A 21342-nucleotide genomic window follows, 5' to 3' on the forward strand; every position below is an offset into this window, starting at 1 on the left:
ACTGAGACCCCGTTTCCTAGCCTAACTTTGGCATCGGAGGGTCCTCTACTCTAGCCAGGGTCTCCTTTGTCTTCTATTTTTACAGGACCAAGGTTCACTCCGAGCACACAAAGCTTGGTGGAGGGTGATCCAGATTTTTGCATTAATAGTATCCATGTAACATCTACTACAGATATAAGTTGCACCAGCTCATGCTAAGATATAGCTCAAAAATCATGTAAAAATCAAGTGTGACATACATACAACTGCGGAAATGGGATGGGGAAGCCCACTGTCGAAACTTTCTTTAGGCCAACAAAGTTTTGAATCAAGTTGATATCTGTCCTTTCCTTTCGCTGTGGTGGGACCCATCATATGAATTGGTTCGGTGGCAGATAAATATCAACAATGGTCGGCCCTAAGGTTTCACGGGCTGGCATCCTCAACCCTATTATTCTGTGGCGTGGCATGTTTGAGTTTTAGAGTCTGTTTCTTTCACCAATTACCTTGATAATGTGAAGGAAATGTATTATTATTATGATCTTACCACTGCCAAACCAAATACTAAATTGTTCATCAACCATAGATGTATTTAGAAGATAGGTAAAGAAATTTATAATTATTGCATTTTTTTTTACTTGTTATTATACCAAAAATCTGCCATACCAACAGTAATATTAGTTTTTTATAAATAATTTGATATTTAATTAATATAAAAATGTCATGAATAAACCAAACACGGGAAACGACACTAAGATGCTCCTATTGTTACGGAATGTATATCACATAGAATAGGGCTGCAGCCCATAGTTTTTTGTTGCTTGAGCTTTCTACAACATGGTTCACATCCCAAAAACTTAGTCTACTTAATTTGAGTTCATGCATGCCATGTATGATTTCTGAGTGCCTCATCCTCCCCTACTAGAGTATCAAATAACTTCCCCCTGTATGATAAAATTTGGAATGTTACGTGTATTATAAGTTGCAGGAAGGAGTGATTGACGTTAGAGGTATATCTTCTATTTTTATTCGGGATTTCTCCTAAACCACCTTTGGTTTGGAATATGGACTGCAAAACTGTTACTTTTCAACTATTTCTTCAAAAACAGTCTTTTATTTACACTGTTAACCCTAAACCGCTCACCATGAGTTTCTTGTAAACTTTGATCGGAGTATTTTTTGCATTGACGAAATTACCCTTCTCTTTTAACCGGCAAATTTTCTTTTACGTACTTAAAAAAAGCCGGGAAATTTCAGGAAATGAGGTGGTGGGCCGACTTTCATAATACTTGTTGCAAATCTGAGCCATCCATCATCTCATTTACAGTGAGGGCGCAAAATTCTGGCAGATCTAGTGCGCATGTGGGTCCCATGATAGAAAAAGTGGGTCATTGCCTAGTATTGTTGAAAATATCAGTAGTCCATTTCTAATGCTTTGAGGTTATTCAAACAATTGAAATGGAATTCTCAACAGTTGAGAATGCCATTCCAAGCGGTTTGATCTAAAAATTCTGTGGCACCGTGAAGGCAAGGTGAATATTGCACAAATTTGATCGAGATTTAGACGGGAGGTACAACTAAAATATTTGTGGGACCCACGGACACTTTTGTGAAGTCCAATCTGTCCATCATTTGTGCCAGATTATCTTTGGAGGTGAGACAAAAAATAAGACTGATCTAAAACTCAAGTGGGCCACACCACAGGGAAACAGTGGGGATGAGGACGTCCACCATTCAAACCCTACTGGGTGGGACTCAAGTTTTGGATCAGACTGATATTATTTGTTCCTTTTTAATCATCCTTATGGAAATCATTCTATGTACGGTCAGCTAGAATATCAACATTATAGTGGGCCTAGTAAGGTTTTGATGGTGTATGTCTCATCTCCACTCTTCCCTGTGAAATGGGCCACTTGAGTTTTTTTTTTTTTTTTTTAAATGACTTTTGGTATCAAGTCACAACATGAGCTGGCGTAACTGACGGATGAGGCGGATGTCATGTAACCACACCGAGCTTTTTGTTTCACCGGCTCGCTACAACAAGTGTTCCAAGCCCGACGTCCAAATGGAACAGAGATGCGAAGGACGCGACTTCGGTGTAACCTCTGTTATACGGAGCGTGCTTTATGGGACCCACCATAACGTTGACATTACATCCATCCTATCCATCAATTTAGCTAGATCATTTCGGATCCGAGCCCCCCCACACAAAAAAAAGCAGATCTAAAATTCAAGTGGGCCACACCACAAAAACTGTGGGGACGAAAATGTCAACCATTGAAACCTTCATGGGACCTTCGTTATATTTATATACCATCCAACCCTATCATAAGATAATTCCCACCAAAATGCATGGAAAACACAATATTATCCTGATCCAAAACTTCCACAGGCCCTAATAAAGCTTCAAAGATGGGCATTCAATACCCACCTATTCTTATCGTATTCCGCTTCAGTTTTTTTTTATATATATTTTAGGATCACATTACAAAATGATTGGGCAAAATTGATGAACTGATGAATATCAGTGGACCCTACAAAGTTTTACGTCACATGCAACTTGCATCGAGATGGAAAGTTTCTGTCATTATATGGCTTTTCCTGTACGATGGCCCATGGCAAATGATATAGAGCCATGTACCTGTATCACACGGGACGAAACATAAAGCTTCTCCCAGATGAAATGATAAATTTGTATTTTTCATTGTAGCTTTTATGTCTTTTATGTCTGTCACATTGTATATGTTTATTTTCATTGGTAGCATGTCATCGATCGATGAATGACTATACCCTAATGTGCAGTACACTTTTAAGTACTATAAAAAGTGGGCCATTTTCCATGATCCCAATCCAGGACATTGATAAGATTCTCCCATATCAAAGTATAACTATAGCAGTGAATCACATGACCGTTCGCCTTTGACCAGTCATGATTTTATGTGGGCCCACTGCCTTCACTTTTTTTTAAGTTGGGTTAAAATAGGGTGCCTCTCAAAGTGAGAGAGAGAGTGGTGAGGGAAATTGGCGCCCACTGTTCAGGTGGGGACAAATAATCATATGGATATCATTAGGAATTAAGGGACCCACTGTTAAGGGAAAATAACCAATAGAATTTTATTTAGAAAGTGTTGTGTATTTTAAAATTATATATATATATATATATATAAACAGAGTGTGTAGTCAGAGTAAGAGTGTGTTTTCACTTCTGCAATCAAGGTTCAAATTTTCTTAAGGTCTGCTCTTGTCCACTTAGCAGTTTTTTTGCATTGGTTCAAATCTTTTTGCACCGTGTACATATGGCACCTATGCCATGTGATGCCTATGTGGCAACAGTTTAGGTGATTAATTGTATAATAGTAGATAACTATTACGGTTGAATGGGTATAGATTTCTTTAAGTGACACATTAGTATCTTTTCAAGAAGAACTCCATACCCTTTCAATTGTTATAAATATAGAAGTAATACTCTTCATGCAAGTATTCTCAATCTTACCTCTTGTTAAGTTTTTTCTTAACGTATTAAAGGTATATCGATGTCAAATTTAGAAATATATTCAACACTTAAATGTATAAATTTGAGTGTTAAAGTTAGGATTAAGAGTTTATTGTATCCTAAAGATAATTTGTAGATTTTCTCCCTTTGCACTTGCCGGAACTATCAGAAAAAAGAAAGCAAATTTATCTCGAGATATTAACTATTCAAGTCAACCCTTGAACGCGATATATCTGATCATCTCATTATCTTTTTCTTCTATTAATCTCCATTGAGTACAAGATTCTTTCATTTCTAACAAAAAGGGCCATTGAAAATTTAAGAGACTCTTAACATTTCTTTATTTACTATTTCATGCGCCAAATCTTTAAATATAACCAAGTAATAATAGGAGCTTAGGCGAAACGCTTGAGGTACTCTTCAGCAGTGACGTACTTGTAGTCCGGGTACAGGTCATGGCTGTCCACACCATGTGGGCCCTTCACTTTGAACTCCAAATCCTCATGGTAGAAGATCTGGTAGAGGTGGGCCACCCCGATTTGCAGTGGAGGTGGCATTTCTGTATCCAAAACAAGAAAGGTTACATAGATCACACCTATTCATCTCCTCATCAGAAATTAAAGGTTCCTCAAGCATCATCCACACAAGTGGGGCCCATCGTTCGTTTACACCGATCATTATTCTGATGGCCCCACCGCGGACAGTATTAGTTCAGCAAAGTTCTTTGCAACCGGGAGATCCTACCGATTATCTGCAGTCCTGATATTTGGCTGTTTGTCCAGATTGTTATAACATCCCCTCGAGAAGCCGATAATCCACAGTCAAGGTACCACAACTTGTGGTACCGCACCATCTCTTTTAGCCAACATATCATTTGTGCAAGAAATCTGCACCATGAAAACGATAGGCTGCGTCATGAAGATCACCTGAAAAAAACCAGGACGGTTCTACTCTCGCAGGTGGGCCACACGTAGGAATCAGACGATCTGACTAAACATACGGGTGTGGTCCACCTAGTAATCCAATCAGTCTGATTTTTGAGAAGGGTTATTTTTATGGTGGGGTCTGTAGTTTTCATGGCCCTGATCTGGGGAAATATGGTACGGTACCACAAATTGTACGGTTGCCTCTTGGTGATCAGCTCTCTGTTAACCATCAACTTATAGTCCACTGATCGAGTGGTTATGATCTTCCAATCTGGAGAACTGTTTTGGAAATCTCCCACACTAGTCGGTGATCAGGACGCATTACGACCCTTCATTTCATTCACAACCTCTAATCCAATCACAAGGATCCAAGAGTCGGTTACGTACTGTCCATGTTGCCAAGCCATTCCTCCCGTGTAACGAAGGTTTTCTTCAGCTCTTTTCCAATCAGTTTCTCCCAGATCTTCACCACCTCCATCTGGGTGAGTATGTTAGCAGGTGGACGGAGATAAAGAGTCTTGTTCAGTGTCCGTGGATCATCAACGGCCATCATAGCATACATTGCCATGTCATCCTCATCCACCCAAATACCTGCCACGTCAATAACAAACAACTATCAGCAGTCTAAGTTAGCAATAGAAAGATCGGGGTGGCCCACTTAGAGTGGAACTTACAATCCTTGTCGGTCTTATCGCCGTTGCCATAGATGTAGACATGATCGGTGGGTGGCATGAAGTGGCCCAGCTGAGCCAGAGCGGCCAGGAAGTAGCCAGCCATACAGTTGGCCGAGACGTAAGTGTAGGGGATCTTGGCCTTTTCAATGGCCCGCCGAATCACACGTTTGTCCTTGAAGACATAGTCACCAGGGGGGATTGCGTGCTCCATCAGATCCACATCCATCCCAAACTCAGAGGGAAGGAACCTCTGCATGGGACCATCAGCAGTTGTATCAACCGTGAAAAATCACCACAAAGATTAGTTTGGTCATTTTAGAAAATGTGGTACACATGTAGTGGATCCAGACGGTTCATCTTCTGGGCCATAACATGGATGTGACATGCCCCATGGGCTGCTGAGATCATTACACCATCCTGCCTTTCAGGTATGATCCATCCACAGTAGGGCCCAGTAGATGAAAGGTCTAGATCACTTGCCTGTATTCCTAGATGGAAGTGTTCAGGACATGGATCCTTTCCTATCTAGTTACCTATTGCACGGGCAAGAACCCAAAAACGACAATGATCAAATGATCCCAGCCATCTAGTCGTGGATGCCTGACCCCTACCATTTTGACAATATGACCCGTTCAAGATTTGGCCCATCAATCGGATGTTTGGATCCATGGGCATGCACACTGTTTGGATGGTAGAGATTGTTTAAACACGCGATTTGAGTGTAGAGCTTATGCAAATTATGCAACTAACAAAGATCAAAATGATCATCTAAGTGGCCATATGTCCAAAATCAATCTCTTAGGGCAGTGTACCCCCACTTCCAAGGGTAACATACAGAGAGACACATCTAACCTTGATAGTTCCCGCTTCTTCCATGGCTTCAATGAGAGTGAGCTGATCGAGGATAGCATGCCTTAGGTGATTTCCAGCTACAGCTGACACCACAACATCTACTTGCTTTAATGCCGCCACCAAGCTATCTTTATCTTCAAGGGAACCCTGCAACGAGTTCATCTGAATTAGCATTCTGGTGGGATTTAGGGACTATTAACAAATGGCCCATTGTAGGCCATATAGTGATGATCCGTCCCATATTACCCCAACCGAAAGGGATGAGATACTTTAATATCATAAGACCATTTTCTAGATTATTTAAAGGGATGCTTAATCAAGTGATTAAGGAGGTAAAGTGGTGAAAACCAATGTTCGACGATCCCATATGCTAAACTCGAGACCACCTTTGAATTACTGGTCTCGCATCATTTGCATGGATCCCCCACCATCGACCTAATTAACACATTATTGTTCGCCCCTACATTTGTATAGTTGTCCACCCACTGCACAACATGTTGGATGGATGGTCTGGATCATCCTATTCCATGAAGCCACATGGGCCCACCATGGGCTTATCGACCAGCAAATTTATGATAAAAAATCAGAGTGGACCACATAACAAAAAACAAAAAAGTAAAGAAAATGAAGAAACAAAACCGAATTTTTAAGTATGACAATCGAAACAAAATGGGGTAATTTGGTGTACTTGAAGAAGTGTCACGCCCTCCATTTTGAATCTGATGAGCATCTGTACTTTTTCAGCATCAGATGCGATCTCCGGTCGATAAAGGGCAAATGTCGGATGGCCCAGGGCCATGCTAGCCTTGACGAGCCTTCTTCCTATGTACCCAGTGGCCCCAATGATCAAAACCCTATCTTTCTCTCCTCCCATTTCTTTTCTCACTTGTCAAGCAGAACAAATCCTCCAATGAATATTTTTGGTTACTTGAAGTGAATGTGATATGATCAGGCATTTATACACGCACATATGAAAGGGACCATCAAACAAACAAATGTTCTATATTTTGTATTTTACACAAACATGTTGAAAACCATTGATATGATAAACAATAGAAATTGAGCTAAAACCAATGGTATTGATTCCTCCCTTCGGATGCTTGTTAGATCAGTTCCAAAAAATTACCCAATTGCCCTTCTTACAGGAAATGACCACAATGCCCCTACAAACGTTCCATGTGAACCTTCACCCACAGTCGTTCATTCCCTGTGCAAAAGGTGGGCCGTGCCATAAAAATAACCAGCGGTGAAAAGGAGGATGGTCCATTCATCAGGTGTGATTCGCCCTAGGAATCAATGGATAATGGATGGACTTAATGTAAGCGTGAGGCCCACTTAATGAACGGATTGTTCCAATTTTCCCTCACAGTGATCTTCTTTGCACTACGTGAAGAATGGAAAAAAAGGACCGATTTTGAGACGGTTCTGAACCGTCTCTAAAATTGCTTGGTTTAAAGCCACTTTAGAGATGGCTGTAAACCGTCTCTAAATTTTTAGACGGCCCCTGACTGTCCTTAATATTGTCTTAAAAATTTTAACGTCCAAAAATCATTTAAAACGGTCGTGGACCGTCATATATGCGGTCATTTGAGATGGTCATTGGCCGTCCGCATTAGAGACGGTCCTTGACCGTATGCAGTCATCTGAGACGGTCATTAGCCGTCTGCATTAGAGACGGTCATTGGCCGTCTTTTACTTGTAATCTGAGACTGTCAAAGACCGTCTCTATTTGAGACGGTCCTCAACCGTCTTATAGCCTTGTCAAAGACTATCTCTAATAGAGACAGTCTTAAACCGTCTCTATTAGAGACTGTCAAAGACCGTCTCTAATAGAGACTATCAAAGACCGCCTTTATTAGAGACGGTCCTAGACTGTCTCTATTAGAGATTGTCAAAGACCGTCTCTATTAGAGACGGTCCTAAACCATCTCTAATGCTCCGATCCAGCCCCTACCTCAAATAAACTATGAATTTCGAAAAAAAAAAAAAAAATAGTTGAGAAGCTTAGAAAAATAATTAACAATATTTAAGAAAATTTTAAATTTTGAAAAATAATTAATAATGTTTAAGAAAATTTTAAATTTTGAAAAAAAAAACTGTAATTTTATAAAAATTTAGATTTTGAAAAAAAATAAAATTAAAAACTTTGAATAATGTTGATAATTTTGAAAAAAAAAATCGATAAAAAATGATATTTTGAAAAAGAAAATTTAAAAAATTAAATAAAATTGTGAAAAAATTGACAAATTGAAAAATATATATATTTTTTTAAAAAGAAAACTAGATTTTGCATTTTGACAAGAAAAATTGAAAAGTTATATAACAAAAGTGAGATAAAAAAATGATATTTTGAAAAAGAAAATTTAAGAAATTAAACAAAATTATGAAAAAATTGACAAATTGTAAAAAATATATATAGATCTTTGTAGTTTACCTGAAAATATATCTCAGGTTTTTAATATATTCATCATTGTTTTGATTGGTATGGCCTACCTGAGATTATTGAGTTCTTGTGATTTGAAATCACATCCTAAAATATGATGGAAAAATATATGGACGGTGTCGATATACAAAAAATATATCAAGGTGGGCCCTATACGATTAGAGTAATACCCATGAAAGAGTTACCTAAATAGTGAAATGGTACTATAAGGTCACCTCATGGGAACTTCCCATGAGGTTAATCTGTGTGCGCCCCACCATGGTGTGTATAGAACATCAACACCATGCATTTGATGTGTCCTCTTTAAGTCCAAAAATCAGTCGTATACGAAACTCAGGTGGGCCATAACGTCTAAAACTGTGCGAAGACATCCCTAAAACATATAAAAGCATTTGGTGGGGCCCACATGAGTTTTGGATGTGTATGAAACTTGGTCTGACTCTAGGTGGGCCCAATAAATGATTATGAATGTTTTAATGGGAGGGTAACCCTTTCAACTATAGTATGTGGTGTGGCCCACCCAAGTCATGGATTGACTTTATTTTTAAGCTCGTGGCCCACCATGGCATGGTGCATCTGATTGACGGGGCAGATCCAAAGTTCAAGTGGACCCACCATAGAAAAGAGTGGGATAGTGACACCCACTATTGAAACCTTCTTAGGGCTCGTCGCGATGTTTATTTGAGATCCAATCTGTTTATAAGTTAATACAGACATGGATACAATTGAAACTTGGTCTGATTCCTCATCTAAGTGGGACATATAATGAGTGGGTTAGATGTTTGAATCACATTTAGGCAGACCCAATATATGATTATGAATGTTTTAAGGAAACCCTTCTCTACTATATTTAGGTGAGTTACTCATTACTCTTATCAGAGTAAACTCTATTGGGTCCATTGTTAATTATTTATTTTATACACTCCATTTATCCATGTTAACAAATAATTTGAGGTCTAAAGAACAAAAAGGAAGCATATCCAAAGCTCAAGTGGACCACACCATAGGAAATAGTGTGATTGAACCTCTACCATTTAAAATTTCTTGAAGGCCATAGAAGTTTTGGATCAAGCTAATATTTGTGTTTTTTATTCATTCATATATTTTTGATATTATGAACAACCTTTAACCGTTTTTGGACAATCTGATCAGTTCAGATTGAAGAGTAATAACTTCAAATGTTTAAATCAAAATTCACTCAAATTGTTGATTAATCTTGTTTGCCTAATATCTTTCTTATATGTAGCATGATCGGGGCGAGTAACTAGTCAAATTGAGAGTAATGATCAGTAAAATAGAGTGAGTGGACCAGACATGTAAAATGGGTTAAATATTCTAGTCAAAATTGTGACCCAACTTATTGACACCCTGAGATTTTAAGAACTAATGTTAGTAAGTTTTGTGGGGCCCATCATGATGTGTATCGAACATCAACACCGTGCATTTGATAGAAGTTTTGGATCAAGCTGATGTTTGTGTTTTCCCTTCATTCATATCTTTTTTATATTATGAACATGTTGAATGGCAAATAAACATTACTGTGGGCCTAAGGAAGGTATCAACGGTGGAAATCGTTATTCCACACTATTTTGTGTGGCATGGTCCACTTGAGTTTTGGATTTACCGAAAATTTGGGATCAACACACACCGTTCATCCATTTTTCGAGATCATTTTACAGAATTATCTAAAAATTGAATCATATTCAAAGATTAAATGGACCACACCACAAATAAGGGAAACAGATTGGCTACTCCCCCTACACCATCCATTGGCTAGTGGTTGGTGCTGTGTGGGCCTTTCCTTAATTTATGTATTTTTTTTATAAAACATTTGAATAGGTTGGATTTCAAATAAACATTACGATGGGCTTAGGATAGTTTCAACGGTGGGAATCACCCTCCCATTGTTTTCTATGGTGGGGTCCACTACAGATTTTTATCTGTCTCATTCTTTAGCTCGTGACTTAAAATGATATCTCAAAATGGACGGACGGTGTTGATATAACAAATACATAGAATATTATATATATATATATATATATATATATATATATATATATATATATATATATATATATATATATATATATATATATATATATAATATTCTATGCGTCGAGCTCTTGGGAACTCCCCATGAGGTTGAGTTGTGTGGGTCCCACCATGACGTGTGTCGTAAATCAACACCGTGCATTTGATGGGTCCCCTTTAAATTATGGGATATCCCAAAAATCAGCCGTATATAGAACTCTGGTGGGCCATACCATCTAAAATCATGTGAAGACATGCCTAAAATATATAAAAGCACTTGGTGGGGCCCCACCTGAAATTTGGATGCATCTGAAACTTGGTATGACCCCTCATCCAAGTGGCACACACATAATGGATGGGCTAGATTTGTGAACCACATCTATGTGAGCCAAAAAATAATTATGAATGTTTTAATGGAGGGTAACCCCTCTCAACTTTTGTGTTTGGTGGTTGTGGGCCCCACCATGATGTATGTGTTTCATCCATGCCGTCCATCTATTTTTATAGATCATTTTATAATATTACAAAAAAAATGAGTTATATCTCAATCTCGAGTGGACCACATTATAAGAAAAAGTGTTGAATGAATGTCGACCATTAAAAACTTTTTGGGAGCCATAATAGTATTGGATCAAGCTGATCTTTGTTTTTTGCCTTCCTCTGGGCCTTTATGACCAAATCAACAGATTAGATGTCAGATAAACAGTACAGTGGACCTTAGAAGGATTTAAATGATGGATATCCAATCACTATTGTTTTCCTGTAGTGTGGTCCACCTAAGATTTATATCCTCTTATTTTTAAGATAAGAGCCTAAAATGATCTTTAAAAATGGATGAACGGATGGGATGAAACACATACATCATGGTGGGGCCCACAGACCACCGAACACCAGCCACGGGGCTGGTTTCAGGGAAGCAGATTGCGTACTGAGTAACTCAGTACGATAAGCGTACTGAGTAAACTCCGTGGGCCCCTGTGTCATTCATGCATTATATCCACTCCATCCATCTCTTTTAAGACATAATTTTAAGGCTTTATCATAAAAATGGAGTATATCCAAACCTCAAATGGACCACACCACCAGAAACTGTGTGAATTGAACATCTACCATTGAAAAATTATTGGGGACAACAGAGGTTTTAGATCAAGCTGATGTTTGTGTTTTCCCTTCATCCATGTCCTTCTGATCTTATGAACAGGTTGGATGACAAATAAACATCACTGGGGGCCTTAGAAAAATTTCAACGGTTGAAATCAATAGTTCCACCTTTTCCAGTGGTATGGCCCGCTAGATCTTTGTATATGCATCAAATTTGGGTTGAACCCATAAAATGATCTAGAAAAATGAATGGACGGCGTGGATAAACCACATGCATTCGTGGTGGGCCCAACCGAGTTTACTCAGTACACAATCCGGTTTTAGAGCCAATCCGCGCGCGCCCACGACCCCAATCCCTAAAATTTCTCCCTCCCTCCCTCCCTCCCTCCCTGTCTCTCCCTCTCTGCAATCCATCCACTCTCTCTCTCTCTCTCTCTCTCTCTCTCTCTCTCTCTCTCTCGTCGGTAGCTAATCCTCATCCCCCTCTCCTCTCTCTCTCGCCCTCCTCTTCTCCCTTCCTCCCTCCCTCCCTCTCTTGCTCTCTCTCTCTCTCAACCTGTCAATGGCTAATCGGCGTCCCCTCTCTGAACCTGTCAGTAGCTTATCCGCGTCCCCCTCTCCTCTCTCTCTCTCTCTCTCTCTCTCTCTCTCTCTCTCTCTCTCTCTCTCTCGCCCTCCTCTTTCTACTCCAAACCCTAACCCATCATCCACCGACGATGTCCATAGTCTTCCCCATCGGCGGTAGCAGCGGATCAAGTCCCAATGCATGGCCGCCCAACCTCCATCAACAACAGCTACCGTCAAATCGAAGGTACTCTCTCTCGATCTCTCTTCCTTCATCTCTGTCTATCTCACTTCCCCTTTCGATTTGGGGATTTTAGGGCTTACATATTTGGGGATTTTAGGGCTTACAGATTTGGGGATTTTAGGGCTTACAGATTTTAGGGATTTTAGGGCTTATAGATTTGGGGATTTTAGGGCTTACAGATTTTAGGGATTTTAGGGCTTACAGATTTGGGGATTTGAGAACCAGAGTTGTTGGCCTGATGGAAAGCTTGGATCTAATCAGGGGAAAACTCAGTTGGTGATTATTATGAAACTTTAATTGGGTTTCATGTTTTCCTGGTAACATGCATAGTTTTGAATTGGGGATGGTGTTGCCTATGTGATTTGTGAGAGGCCGTCGATCTGTTTGAGTGTTTTGCTGCTGATTTTGCAATGGGTTTTCGTGATTTTCAATGATTTTGGTCTCTAAGGATTTTTCCTTTGATTCTCATGGTAAAGTTGTATTTTGATTTGAGAACTAGACCATGGATGGAGCATATTCGTAAATCACACTTACCAGATAATCCTAACTGTCAAATGCCATTGAATGGGCTGTTGAAAGAACACATTTAGCAGTCCAAATTCATCATGTGAAATCAGGTGGTTAAGATCATCAGATCAGTGTGATTTTTGAACTGCTTCCATGCATGCCATGTTATGTTGAATGAGCAACAGCTTACCATGTTCTAGCTCTTTGTTTTTGAATAATGTTTGTGTATAAACCTTTTCGAAGGGCTTCGTGTCCAGCAATGGAATGTCCTGGTACTGACTAGCTCCTTTATGCAAAATGCTGCAAAATATGGGAAATTTTCATTGTAATGATGATGATTATGATGATTTATTTGCTATTGCACCTGGTTATGACAATTGGTTTGGGTGTTTATATAGAAAGTAATGAGAGATTTATTTTTTTTATGAGCTTTGTTAATGACAAAGCTAGAAAATGTAGCTTTTTTTTTAGTAAAAACTTTGATACTCTGGCAGAGTGTGATGGTTGATATGCAGGCACTTAGAAATTCCATACAGTACATGGAAGATGAGCACTTATGTATAGATAATCTACTTGAACATCTTGGAGAAGTTGCAAATTTCCCATCACCAAGGGCTTTCTATGGGGTGAGTAACATAAATACTACTGATGCATCTTCCGATTTGTCATTGGTTGTTAATTTGCCATACCATTCATCCTCATCTGGTACAATAAAATCATGGTATGGCTAGACGCTTACTTTTATGGCTAATGAAGATAAATGGTGTAATTTATTTTATATTTTCAGTTTCTTTACTAATTCCATTCAATCATGATCATGGAACCTCTTATTTTCCATCATTTGAAATTTAAGAGATAATTGGGGAACAAACCATTTGGTGGATTTGCACTGGTTCATTGATTATGAAGATGATTATGATGATAGATTATGTTGGAGATTTTGTTTGAGTTTCAGTACATTTAAGGATGGGAAAGTTTCAAGTTCTTTTATTGGTAGTTCCACATGTTGCATATCAGCTGGGTTAGTTTAAAACAAAGAGACATGGTGATAACCCTCCTGCCTGTGAGTTGATAGTTTTGGAACTCAAAAGAGTTGTATGCATTTGGGTTCTAGTTAAAATTGCCAAGGCCACAGTACAATTATCAGTCACCTTTGTTTCATGAACCAAGTCTCCAACATGCCTTACATGCGTCAACTCGCTTAGATACATCTTGATTTTTCAATTGGTATTGCAATGGGTGAGCTAATGCAATACTGCGGGTTCCAAATACCTTAAGTAAAGATCTCTCTCTCTCTCTCTCTCTCTCTCTCTCTCTCTCTCTCTCTCTCTCTCTCTCTTTTCTTTTTTTTAAACCTCATTTGGGTTCCTGATAAAATTACAATGGTCAGCCTAAAATGGTCAATCCACCTTACTCTTATGAACCAATCTCATACATGGCAGAGTGAGATTCTACTGCTTTTCTTACCAATCTTTTTTTTTTTTTTCATGTCGGCTCTTTTATGTGTATCTTTGACCTGTCTCAATTTTCTTAGATGGATGATGAATGTATTTGTGAATGTAAATGAAAATAAAGAATTTATAATATATAACCTATTCTCAAATCCCAAAACATATAACCTAAACGTTAACCTTAACCTAAACCTAAACCTATAACCTAATGCTATAACCTATAACCTAAACCTAAACCTAAAACCCAAATGTAAACCCAATCTTGAACCCGAACCCGATTTCCTAAACTTAAAACTTGACGTATTCTCAAATCCGTAAACCTAAACCTACACCTAATCCTAATCTCAACTCCCTAACCTAAAACCTAAACTCAATTCCCTAAACCTTAACCTATAACCTAACCTAAACCTAAACCTATAACCTACACTTATAACCTAAACCTAAACATATAACTTAAACCTATAACTTTAACCTAAACATAAAACCTAAACCTAAACCTATAACCTATTCCTATAACCTAAACCTAAACTTATAACTTAAACTTATAACCTTAACCTAAACATAAAACCTAAACCTAAACCTATTCTTATAACCTAAACCTATCCTTATAACCTAAACCTATTCTCAAATCCCAAAACCTATAACCTAAACCTTAACCCGAACCCGAACCTGATTTCCTAAACCTAAACCTACACCTATTCTCAATTCCCTAAACCTTAACCTATAACCTAACCTAAACCTAAACCTATAACCTACACTTATAACCTAAACCTATAATCTTAACCTAAACTTAAAACCTAACCTATAACCTATAACCTAAACCTAAACCTTAACCTATAACCTAAACTTATAACCTTTACCTAAACTTGTAACCTTAACCTAAACCTATTCTCAAATCCCAACCAGAAACGATTTGAGACCACATTCAGTGATACTTTGCTAAATATGAAATTTATGACCTATAATAACTTGGTTAATTAAAAAGAACTACGTAGTGGCTTGATCCCAATTTGACTTTTTGGATACATAGGCAGCCGTTCGTAATGTACTAGAATATCGGTGCAGCCACAAATTTTTTTTCTCCTTTGAATTGTAATAGACTGTATCGGTTGCATTTTTTCGTGTCATACAGGTTGTGGCTATCAAAGATATAATATCACCTCCTTATAGGGAAACATTTAATGATGTGTATAGGTAAATTCATTTTTTCTTATTCCTTATATTGTTTTCCAGTTCTATTTGTGTTGGTTTCAGAGTACAGGTAGCAATAGAAAGTGTTGGTCGATTGTCGCTTATGGACAAAGGGATGAGTAACCAACAATACGAATATGAGAGGCCTTCCCCAGATATCCAAATGCTTTTAGATATAATTATGTTGTTTTTAAATGTATTAGATCGAAATTGATGGAGCAGACCCGGATGTGTGTCGGAGCTATCCGGATGTTAAACGGGGGTCCCTGGAAGGTAGGAACCGCTGTTATGACCATGTTGAAGCTGTCCATTTCCTATGGACAGCATTGGAGTGGCCTGACCATTTGGACAAGCCATGTTTATATATTAACTCGAAATTGATGGAGCAGACCCGGATGTGCGTCGGAACTATTCGGATGTTGAGCGGTGGTCCCTGGAAGGTGGGAACCGCTGTTATGACCATGATGAAGCTGTCTATTTCCTATGGACAGCATTGGAGGGGCCTGGCCATTTGGACATGCCGTGTTTATGTATTTGATCAAAATTAATGGAGCAGACCCGGATGTGCGTCGGAGCTATTCGGAAGAACGGGGTTCCCTAGAAAGAGGGAACCGCTATTATGACCATGATGAAGCTGTCCATTTTTTATGGACAGCATTGGAAGGGCCCAGATGGCTGTGTTTATATTTGTATTTGCAGGGACCATACCCTTAACCTAAACCAAAACCTATGACTTAACCTATAACCTAAACCTCAACCTTAACCTAAACCTAAACCTAAAACCTAAATGTATTCTCAAATCCCTAAACCTAAACCTACATTTAATCCTAATCTTAATTCCCTAACCTAAACCTATACCTAAACTTGAAAACCCAAACATAAACCCAATCCCGAACCCGAACCTAAACCTTAACCTTAACCTATTCTCAATTCCCTAAACCTATATCTTATAACCTAAACCTAAACCTAAACCTAAACCTTAACCTATACCTATAACCTTAACCTAAACCTAAACCTTAACCTTAACCTTAACCTAAAACCTAAACCTATAACCTAAACCTAAATCAAAACATATAACTAAAATCAACACCTATATCCTAAACCCGAACGCATTCTCAAATCCTATAACCCATAATCTAAACCTAAACCTAAACCTAAACCTATAACCTATAACCTAAACCAAAACCTATAACCTAAACCAAAGCCAAAACCTATAGCCTAAACCCGAACCCATTCTCAAATCCAAAAACCTATAACCTAAACCGTTAATTTATAACCTAAATCAAAAGCTATAACCTAAACCAAACCAAACCTAAACCTAAAACCAAAACCTAAACCTAAACCCTAAACCTATAATCTATAACCTAAATCAAAACATATAATTAAAACCAAATCCCAAATCCCAAAACCCAAACCCAAACCTAAACCTAAACCTAAAACCTAAACCTAAACCTATAACCTAAACTCAAATCCCTAAACCTAAACCTATACCTAATCCTATAACCTAAACTCAAATTCCTAAACCTTAACTTATAACCTAACCTAAACCTATACTTATAACCTAAAACTATTCTCAAATCCCAAAACCTATAACCTAAACCTAACCTTTCCCTAAACCTATAACCTAAACTCAATTCCCTAAACCTGAACCTAGACCTAAACCTATACCTATAGCCTAAACTCATATCCCTAAACCTTAACCTATAACCTAACCTAAACCTATACTTATAACCTAAAACTATTCCCAAATCCCAACACCTATAACCTAAACCTAAGCTTTCCCTAAACCTATAAGCTAAACTCAATTCCCTAAAGCTAAACCTACACCTAATCCTAATCTCAACTCCCTAACCTAAACCTAAACATAAACTTGAAAACTCAAACTTAAACCCAATCCCGAACCTGAACCCGATTTCCTAAACCTAAACCATAACCCATTCTCAAATCCAAAAACCTATAACCTAAACCAAAACCAAAACCAAAACTTATAACCTAAACCCGAACCCATTCTCAAATCCCAAAACCTATAACCAAGACATAAACCTTAACCTAAACCTATAACCTATAACATAAATCAAAACCTAAACCTAAACCTAAAACCTAGACTTATAACCTATAACCTAAATCAAAACCTATTACCTTTCCCTAAACCTTAACCTAAACCTAAACTTGAAAACCCAAACCTATAACCTTAACCTAAACCTATAACCTATAGCCTTAACCTCAACATGTCGCCTATAACCTAAACCTAAACCTAAAACCTAAATATATTCTCAAATCCCTAAACCTAAACCTACACCTAATCCTAATCTCAACTCCCTCGCCTAAACCTAAACCTAAACTTGAAAACCAAAACTTAAACCTGATCCCGAACCCGAACTCGATTTCTTAAACCTAAACCTTAACCTATTCTCAATTCCCTAAACCTATAGCTTATAACCTAAACTTAAACCTAAACCTAAACCTTAACCTAAACCTATAACCTATAGCAAAAACCTAAACCTAAACCTAAACTTGTAACCTATAACCTAGACCTAAACCTAAAACCTAAATGTATTCTCAAATCCTTAAACCTAAATCTAAACATAAACCTAAACCTTAACCTAAACCTATAGCCTATAGCCATAACCTAAACCTATAACCTATAACCTAAACATAAACCTAAAACCTAAATGTATTCTCAAATCCCTAAACCTAAACCTACACCTTATCCTAATCTCAACTCCCTAACCTAAACCTAAACCTAAACTTGAAAACTTAAACCTAAACCCGATCTCGAACCCGAACCCGATTTCCTAAACCTAAACCTTAACCTATTCTCAATTCCCTAAACCTATAGCTTATAACCTAAACTTAAACCTAAACCTAAACCTTAACTTAAACCTTAACCTAAACCTATAGCCTATAGCATAAACCTAAACCTAAACCTAAACTTGTAACATATAACCTAAACATAAACCTAAAACCTAAATGTATTCTCAAATCCTTAAACCTAAACCTAAACCTTAACCTAAACCTATAACCTATAGCCTTAACCTAAACATGTAACCTATAACCTAAACCTAAGCCTAAAACCTAAATGTATTCTCAAATCCCTAAACCTATGTGAGACCTGTCCTGAGTTCGCATGTGTGCATTTGTGTGTGTGAGTATGCATCTCATGTATTTTGGTCCCGCGGTCCTACCGGTCAAATTTCAACGACCCGCGACCTTCGGATAGTGATTGCGGTCACCCTCGAGTTTAGTCATGTAGACCCAACTCGGATTGACCCAAGACCTATGCCATTCCGACCGCATCGTCGCCGCGATTCCAGTGCCGCGTCTCATGCATAAATCCGGCATGTCCATCAAAAGTTATGGGCCGCGCATTATTTGGACCGTTGATTGCATTTTTGGTGGGACCCACCTGATTGCACATTTCCCCATGTGCACTATTCCCAATGTAAGTCACCTTTAGGCTAGCAATAATGGCTTCTTTTCTCAAGAAAACCATGATGAGATTAGCTTCTCTAGGTAATGATGAGTCACCCTATCCCATGAGCAATGATTATTTCTCTTTTCAAAAATTTATCTTTTTCTAAGAAAGCAATCATTTCAACCTTAGAAACTCTCTCATCTCCCTCTCTCTTTCTTCATTTCTCTCTTCTCCTCTTTGCAAATGTCCTCCATTGCTGAATTTTTCCAGCCCTCTATCCTCTTCATCTCCCCTAGATCTAACCATCAAAGATCCATCATCACCATTGAACCTCCTTCCTTGTAGCTTAAGGAGCATGGTGGTTGAAGAATCTTGAAGATCCAACAAGTGGGTGAGCATGTAGGATAGATTGCATGATTCTTATTGTCATAAATCTTTTGTTGCTTCATATGGAGAGTGTAGGACTCACCACATCAATGGTGAAGGTCCACCACTCCTTGGATAAGGTCTTTTTAGCCATCACTTGTATGTATGTGATCTTGATGGGGCCATTCTCCATGGACCCCATCTTGATGAGATTTCCTTTATTCCTCTCTTCTCCACTTTCTATGGTTTGGATGTAATGATTATGTGGCCCACCTGATGTGCCATGCAACCAGAATTTTTAAATTTTGGGACATCCAGGCCCAAGTTGTTGGACACCCAGGCCCAACTGTGCTGCCTAGTTTTGCTGCTTGATTTGGAAAGCCTTTGGGCCTGATTTTATGAATTTTCTTGGGGAGGTGCTGGGCCTAGGAGTTGTGTGACACATCAGGGTGGAACCCACCTTATGGAATCTATGATTTATTTCCCATTTATTAAATTTTGGGGCTGATCTAGACAGCAACATGTTGCTGTCCAGATTGCTGGAATTTTTTTATGCTGTAATGTATGTGTTGTAGGCCTTGTTTGTGGTCTCATTTTTCCTGATTTCTTAGACTTCTCTTTGAGGTATGGACCCCACCTAAAAGTATGCTAAACCTCAGCTTCAAATGTCCCTATTTGATCACCCAAAAGGGTGGGCCAAGGAGGGTGGACGGTCCAGATTTTTCTGGACTGTCCAGCTACACTGTTTGCTGGAAACTCATAAATATCAGCCAGATTTTGAAATGCTGGGCCACCTTTGTGGACCCCACCTTAATGTATACTTGTATAGGAAGGTTGGCCTTGTATTTTTCCAAACTTACATAGACCTGGACCCACTCAAATGGGGTGCTAAAGTCAGGGACAGCAGCATTGCTGCAGCAGGAAAATAAAAATCTGGACCTTGCTGTCCATAAATTGCATGAGTTAAATAAAATATTTCTACTATCCCAAAAATCCTAAATTTTTGTAGGGAGGTGTCCCACCTATGGTAGGACCTATCCACATAATTTCAGGGGCAAGGAATCCTATTTGGGCATCCAAAAGGGGGGGGCAACATACTAGACTGCCAGAAATTTCTGCTGTGCAGTCCAGCAGCATAGTCCCATAAAAATAATATTAAAAAAAAAATAATTTCTAAGAAGGAGGGCCATATTTCTGGATGCCAACTTGTTTTAGGCTTGATGAGGGACCTTGGGTCCAAATTTCAGGAATTTTGGAGGCCCAGAACCCACCCATTGGATGGCCCAAATTCAGGACAGTTATATTCCAGCAATATTTTACCCTGGATAGATTATATTATTTAAATTAATTTAAATACTTTTGAGTATCCTAAAATCATGAAAATTTACAGAGAGGTGGTCCACCCATGGTGGGACTCACCTACAAATTTTTGGGGCCAATGGAGCCCTGTGTACACCGTAACAAGTGCTGGAATGGCTCACCACGTCCAGGTGTCCCGATTCACCAGATTTTCTTAATGGTCTGATTTATTTAAATTAATTAAAATACTTTTGATCGTCCAAAAATCACAAAATTTTGAGGATTCGTGGTCCACCTATGGGAGGACCATCTTGTAAATTTTCATGGCCATCGGGCCCCTGTACTGATCGTGGTGTGGCTGCAAACTTGGGTCAGTTTTGGGCCAGATACTCAGGCCCATAGGACTACCCACCACGGGAAGCCCCTACCTTGAGCGGTTGCTGGGCCTGTATTCCAACGGCATGGCCCACTTCTAATGTGTGTTGTGTATTCCCCTCTCATCTGGTGGGACCCACTGTGATATGTGTGGGTCACCATGGGCCAGTAACCCATCTGAATTAAATAAATTTCTGGATTCTAGCAGGCCCAGGAAGTGGGTGGGCTGGAATTCCAACAAGGGGCCCAAATTCGCTCCATAGTGGATTGTTTTGGAGTTGTTGTGGCCCACCAGATTTAAGGGAGTATTACACACACTCCTTGCCTTATTTCCTTAGATATTTTTGGCCGTAATTAGTGGCTCTTAAGGCTCACCTTTGTGGTGATGTTGGGGGTTAGCCTTAATCAGATTTTTGAAAGTTTATAGACCC

At 38.7% G+C, this 21342-nt stretch overlaps 1 protein-coding gene across 1 annotated transcript in view; it reads right to left on the reverse strand.

Annotated features, from left to right (window-relative positions):
* Positions 1 to 3867: 3867 nt before the first annotated feature.
* The window catches only part of LOC131249402 (bifunctional pinoresinol-lariciresinol reductase 2-like), a 64153-nt gene continuing 46678 nt past the window's right edge, over positions 3868 to 21342 (reverse strand). The window contains exons 4-5 of the mRNA XM_058250161.1: positions 4786 to 4989; positions 3868 to 4031 (exon numbers count right to left, since the gene is read on the reverse strand). Of these exons, the coding sequence (XP_058106144.1) occupies positions 3868 to 4031; positions 4786 to 4989 (368 nt within the window). The remainder of the gene's footprint in view (positions 4032 to 4785; positions 4990 to 21342) is intronic.

Source organism: Magnolia sinica, chromosome 1 (assembly GCF_029962835.1).
Source record: "Magnolia sinica isolate HGM2019 chromosome 1, MsV1, whole genome shotgun sequence".
In the NCBI taxonomy this organism is placed as follows: Eukaryota; Viridiplantae; Streptophyta; class Magnoliopsida; order Magnoliales; family Magnoliaceae; genus Magnolia; species Magnolia sinica.